The sequence below is a fragment of the Nanorana parkeri genome, unplaced genomic scaffold, assembly GCF_000935625.1.
Source record: "Nanorana parkeri isolate BGI_ZX_2015 unplaced genomic scaffold, ASM93562v1 scaffold2040, whole genome shotgun sequence".
Taxonomy (NCBI): Eukaryota; Metazoa; Chordata; class Amphibia; order Anura; family Dicroglossidae; genus Nanorana; species Nanorana parkeri.
Genome location: NW_017308308.1, coordinates 199,670 through 206,421, shown reverse-complemented (window position 1 = coordinate 206,421; position 6,752 = coordinate 199,670). Strand labels below are relative to the sequence as shown.

Sequence of the window (6,752 nt, the reverse complement as noted above, 5' to 3'; positions counted from 1 at the left end):
CCCCTCCCCGTATAACATTCTATGGGTTTTAAGGGTCCTGCAAGTGCTACACTTTGTATGCGTGACATGGACGTAAAGGCCACACCACAGACGGTTCTGTTTTCTGTGATTCTTGGCTTGGCATTCAAATATGGTTGAAAAAAATGATAACCTTTTATCTTTTTTTATTGTCAGGCTTGTTACTATTTACTACAACCCAGCCCAACACATAAGTACCTGCCATTTTTTCTTCAAAAGATGGAGCCAAGGGACAACCAAGGCTCTTGAGCTGCCCCCACCATCTTTCTCTTAGAGAACACTTACAGATCTATTCACAAAAGGGTGAAGAGCTTGGAGAAGGCAGGAGAAGTGAACAATCTAGAACAACATAGCTGATTTAGAAAGTGAGCTGAATTGGAGAATGTTTCCAAATCAGCTATTTTGGCCTAGATTGTTCACTTCTCCTGCCTTCTCCAAACTCTTCACCCTTTAGTGAATAGACCTGTTAGAACGTTCAAAAGATGAAGCCAGTTGGTCATACAGCCCACCAGGGGACATCCAAATCTCTTGAGCGCCTTTCAAATATGGTTTTAAACAAGACATTTTTTTCTCTTTTTTTCAGGCTTGCTATTATTTATTGTAACCAGTCCAACACATACGCTCCCCCATCTTCTTCTTAGAGAACACTTTTACCCCTAAAAACTGTATGCAGTACACCAGGCATGCAATTACTCCTCTGGACCCATGCAGACTTGCAAGCTTTGTCCTCAAAAATAAATGTATATAATATTCTACACACCCCAAGCTGTCAAAAGCTGAATTCTGATTTGTTGGCAGAAGTTACTACATTTGAATAGCATTTGCTTCCTGTTATTAATTAACCCAATAATGGTTATTGAACATGGTGGGGATATATTGGCAACTAGGGTAGCTCTTAAGATTTATACCGTTGGTTATAAAAACTTGTAAAAATGCACTGTCCTGATCACTGGCATTATATGCTGGATACATTATAGATGTCCTTACTGACTGATGTCTAACTTAAAAGAGAACTAAGTGTTTTTCCCCATAGTTCTCTTTAGGGTCACGGGAGGACATATACTAACCTCCTCCCATGACCCAAAGCTCAGTATATAGCGGGCTATTGCCCAGGGTATACTGAGAGCGGCGCAGCTGGGACAGATCCTGACAATACTGTCGAGATCCATCCAGCTGCGTGAGTGACAGCTGGCTCTGCCTTTCTAGAGGCAGAGCCAGCTGTGCCCGCCCCCTCCCCCATTTGTTCCTCCAATCAGTGCTGGAGGATCGGAGAGGAGAGGGGGAAATCCCTGCGTTGAGCAGTGACTGACAGTCACCGCTCTCTGCAGGGAGACAATCGGGAAGTGAACAGATCGACGGCATGTTTCTGCTCACTTCCTGATCAACAGTGCCGACCTGTGACAGCATCTTTGTCACAAGTCGAATCTAGCTATGAGGATGAGTGGAAATCACTCACCTCATAGAACTCCTTTAGGCATATCTTAGGCCGAAATAAAAAATGTAATATAATACAGCTTAGCAATCATTAGATGTAGTGAAAACATTAGTTTTCTTTTTTTTTCAGGCTTTATTTCTATTTTTATCTTGTGATCTTGCTAGAATCACACTTCATGTCCTAGAATGACAACACTCACTATCCTTTGTATCTGCGGAGTAGCAGTGTTGTCAAGCAAGGCTGATTTTCTGATTTGGACTACAAACACCCCCATCTTCCTTTCCATAATATAGAATGGTGTTACTTTCTAGTTCACAGAAGATACCTGGGAAGGCTGTTAACATTGTTTGAGATATCAGTTCACTGCACAGAAATTTACAAGGATGCTATAATTTTGGCAGGAGTAACAAATACTTGCTACTTGCTTGGCTGTCTCTGGCCTAAATACTTTCTGGGTCAGTGCATATCAAAGTCTTTAGACTTAAACTGCTATTAGGCAACAAGCATTTTTGAAGGGAGAGTTCAGCAATGGCACTGTATTTACTAAGTGCAGGTTCCCTATTAAGCAACTTTTATGGCGTAGTAAGTGTTACTTGCTGTAATAAAGTTGTATATGGGTCATGAGCCATGGAAGCCAAGCTTTTAAGACCGTACAAATATGCTTTTAAATTTCAGTCAAAATAGATCTGTATCACATCTATTTTAGTATGGCATGTGCATACATGAGTAAGAGATACATGTACAGGTATTTTATTCTGCCACAGTACTCCGCCTGACAATGGCTTCATCTGCTTTTCTTTGTCCAGGTATCATTCAGGGTCAGTATCTACTTCTTCGGCTGATATGCTGGCTGAGATGAAAACATCATGTAAGGGCTCATTCATACTAGGTGTACAGTAAAACATGTCCTCTAGGTGCCAGAGGTGAGCTGTGGTGCCCTGCATTGTTACAGCGCAAGGCGACTTTATTTGTACACTTCATTTAATTTCAGTGCCTGCCACAGTACACATCACACCCGTATTGTGGTGGGAGCCACCTAGAAGACAATTGTTTTCTATGTGACCTAGTGGTGACGTGTTGGTCCAGTGTGGAAAGCCCCCAGTCACCACACTCAATGTGAATGGGCCCTAAATCCAGGTGCCTGTGCAGACCTTGGATGCATTCACAATGTCTAAGGGCAGGTTCACACCATTTTCCGGACCAGATCTGGTCTGGAAAATGGTGTGAACCTGGCCACAGTTCCAGTGCATTCCAGACCAGCCAAAATGAGACATTTTGGCTGCGCTGGTGGGACTGCGCTGGTGTGAACAGAGACTGAGGACTGCGCTGGTGTGAACAGAGGCCAGAAATAGCATAGGGATACATTAGGATACATGTTGGGTCCAGAAAAAATCTGGTCTGGTCTGCAGATGATCTGGATGTGGTGAGAATGGGCCCTAACACAGATCAGCCACTGCTGCCTGCCTCTCATGTTGTGACGTGCTACAAAGTTACAATGTTGCAGTCTGATCACTGAGGAGAGATGGGACCGTAGAAAATACATGCCCATACATGCATATGAAGTCACCTGACGTCCTCCTCCAAAATGGCAGTGCGCATGCGCAGAACGTGTCGGAATATTTTAATGGCATCAGAAAGTTCAATATTATACTCTGTACAAACTGATGGTCAGTCTGTAGAATCTATGCATGCAGTAATATCTGTCTGTGTAAATAGTGAACAGATGTAACTCTGTGTGTTTTCTTCTTAAATTAAGAATTTATATCTACAAAAAATCAAAGGAAAAAACAAAAGTATGGCTATAAACCCAAATAAACAAATGTGCTTTGTTCAAAATCATAAGCAATTATGTGCTCGCATTATACACAGGAGACAAGCATTCAGCAGTTTATCCACATGACTCATGCACATAGCTCTTTGAACTTATTATTCGAGGCCAATATATGGATCTTTTTGCACTAGACCACCACTAATTACATCTTCTAAGCACTTTCTCAAGCTTTGATGGTTCAGTCACAGGGAAAAATGCTGCAACTTATTCTACCTCATCAAAGTTGATTTTTCAGTCTCTAAAACTATTGCTGTGTAAAACTTGCAAGGAAAAAAAATTAAATCAAAATGGCAAATGTTAATCCTCCCTGTGTCCTTATCTCTAGGGCGACTGCCAATGAACTGGCCTTGCTAATCTCCCGCATGCAGAAAAATGCTGACCAAGTGGAAAGGAACATCTTGGAGACTCACCAGAAAATGAAGCAGGTGAGGATATGAACACTTTGGGGTCTATTAAAAAACAATGTTCAGAGCCACCCACCTTGCTAATCTCTAAAATGTTCATTCTGTGTGAATAGAGGCAAAAACAAACGTGCTTAGTATATTTTCTTTTTAGGCCAAATGTAATGTAATATAACAATTTGGCCACAAGATGGCACTGAGGAGCTTAGGAAATAAATATTTATTAATATTTAATAATAGCATAGGAAATGATAATTTCCTATGCTCCTCTGCTCTATCTAGTGGCCACAATGCAGTATTATCGGAATGTTAACGGATAATAGATGGCAGGTTACAGAAATAGCAGCCTTGGGTCTCATAGTTTTAGGATCATGCACTCCTCAGCAACGGCTGACTTACCGTCACCTTGCTGTGCAAGCCGCTGAGTTTCAATAGTCATGATGGTATTTCTCCCATTGTAAAGCCCCCTGACAGCACATGTTTGAGTCTTGATCTTACAAGCAGCAGGTCAGCAGACAGCAGCACAATTCCAAATGTGAGACTCCAGCAGCAGCTCCTCTCCAGATGCTTAATATAACACTGAGCTAGCTTCAATTTCACAGAAGCAAGAATGTATCTCTGGAAATTCTGTTTCTGGCTTTAGTGCAATCCCAGATAATAGCTCCATCTAAGGATCAGATCTTAATCTAGCAATACAATAGTGTGTCGAATTTATTGTCACAAGGCTTTGTTACCTTGGCTATTGTCTCACTGACACCCAGATTTATGGGTTGTTGGATGATTTATTTCAGTGTTTTATCCTCTGTTATGGTAGGTTGCAACCCTTTGCTTATCTTCCGTATATGTTCTGCTAGTGATTGTATGTCACCAGCAGTGCGGCTATTTATTTGTATCGCTTCGATTTGTAGATACATTTTTTTAAAAACTTTTAAACAACCTAAGCCCTGGTTCACACCTAGGCGTTTTTGAGCAGTTCAAAAAGTGCTTTTAACTGCCCAACACAAGAAATCCCATGATTTTCAATGGCCCTGGTTCACAACTGAGCAGAAAAACGACTAGCAGGGAAACGCTAGACGCCTGAAAAGATACAGGAGCTTCTTTTGGTAGTTAAAAGCACCTTTCCTCCCCATAGACTTCATTGGAAATGCCCAAACACGCGCAGCAGAAGCATGTTGCACATTTTCGTGGGCGTTTTTTGCGCATTTATATGCAGGTTCTTCCATTGCCCACGTGGTTTATGAGCTGATAATCAAAATGTGCTAAAAGCATGTTTTTTTCCCTATTTTTGGCCAATGTTTATGTTCTGTAGATTATTTATTTCATTTTCTTTGTCAACAAAATTCCATCAATGCAGGCTTTAAATCTATGTGAGCTGTGTGCAAACCACTATATACATTGTATATAAGATTGTTCTTTAATCTTTTAATGGTCCTTACGTCAAGTTAAGTGTAGACGCAGAAACATTTTTATTTATTTTTTATCCTGAGGCCATGCGGGATAAGGTTTCTTTTCATACAACTTGGCAGAAAAAATATATCACTGTTGGTCTGTGTTTCCTTTGTGTCCAGGAGGGTTAACTGCTTCTTCATGCAGCTATATTCACCAGTACTCCCTTCATAGCTAAGTTATTGTAGGCGTGTAAGTGCACTTGTTGCACATTTTTTATGTACTGTGCATTATACTCTTTATATTGCCACTAACAGCTTTTTTCAGGACAAGCTTTCAAAAGATACACTTTTTTTTTAGCTTAAAAGCACTTCTGATTTATAGAGTTTTAAAGGGAATGTCTAGTGCTTTCAGTTGTATTATAGATAAACCTTTTATTAATATCCGGAGGCCAGATTTACAAAGTTCAAGTGCGTGCTGGTGCGCTACAGTGCCATTCATTCTGAAAGGGGCCACAACACACTTTTTTTAAATGCACCTGCAATGCAGCACACCGCAAAGCAGAAATGCACTACCACCCGTGTGCAAACACCTTTTTTGAAGTGTTAGAAAGCATTAACGCACCAAAAACATGTAATTGTCCTAAATGTTTGAAAAAGTATTGATTGGACACGAGTTTTCGTGTTATAAAACAAATTGTGGTAGTAAAGACTTTCTATAATTGCCGCAGTTAGATTATTGTTTTTTCACTTTATCCCCAAAGCATGCTGCCAGTCTGCCCTCCCTTGAATGGCAATGACAGTGGGGCTCCCTAGAGCTGCTGTCAATCAACACACTTACTGTTTTGTTATATGGTGTTGTGTGTGATGAAGGAAGCTGGGAGCATAACACGGGATAGTAAGGTGAAGACGCAGCTTTTTAATATATGTTTTTTTAACATAATTCGGAGCATGCTCAATGTGGTGGCAACAGTGCAGAAGCTAGATAAGCCTGGAGATCATTGCCACTGCTTACAAGAAAGAATAAATGACTGGCAGGATCAATAGTTATTTTTACCAACAGTTAGCTTGCAGGAGCTGGATGCTGTAATGTCCTTTTATGGGTGTTTGCAACTGCCGTAAATATTCTTACTTATACATGTAAGTACAATATTGGATTCAGCCATGAAGTATGCAGCATAGCTCCCAGCTACTCACCTCCCCCATTTCTGCCTGTCCTTCTCTGTATCTATCTTGCTCTCCGTCTTACCCTTTGCTTTCCATCTTTCCCTCTCTACAAGGTATTATTCTACATTCTTCCAAATACCAATGTCTTCTTCTTTTTCACTGGCAGGATGCTGGTAATTATGCACTGAAGAAATCATTTCAGCATCAACAGGAGAATGCCAAGAACTTAAAGGAATCTGAACTTCTGCTGAAGGATCTTTTTCTGGATGTGGACAAAGCCAAGAAATATGGACACCCTCAGGCAGAGGAGATAGAAAAGGAGTAAGTGAGGCAGACACCAACAGTGAAAAACAAATATAAAACAGAAACATATAGGTGAACACCACATTGGTGGAGATAGAAAAAGAATACAGGCAAAAGGATATGCCTTTTAAATGGTGAATGAGCATTAAGTTTAGAAATCCAAACTTTCTTTTTTCATTTTGGATAGAGTATAAAATGGTCAGAACCTCTGT

The 6,752-nt window shown here is 40.6% G+C and overlaps 1 protein-coding gene across 1 annotated transcript in view; it reads left to right on the top strand.

The window, feature by feature from the left end:
• Positions 1-6,752, top strand: part of EVPL (envoplakin) — a 63,763-nt gene that overhangs the window by 17,109 nt on the left and 39,902 nt on the right. The window contains exons 2-3 of the mRNA XM_018572463.1: positions 3,610-3,709; positions 6,404-6,558. Of these exons, the coding sequence (XP_018427965.1) occupies positions 3,610-3,709; positions 6,404-6,558 (255 nt within the window). The remainder of the gene's footprint in view (positions 1-3,609; positions 3,710-6,403; positions 6,559-6,752) is intronic.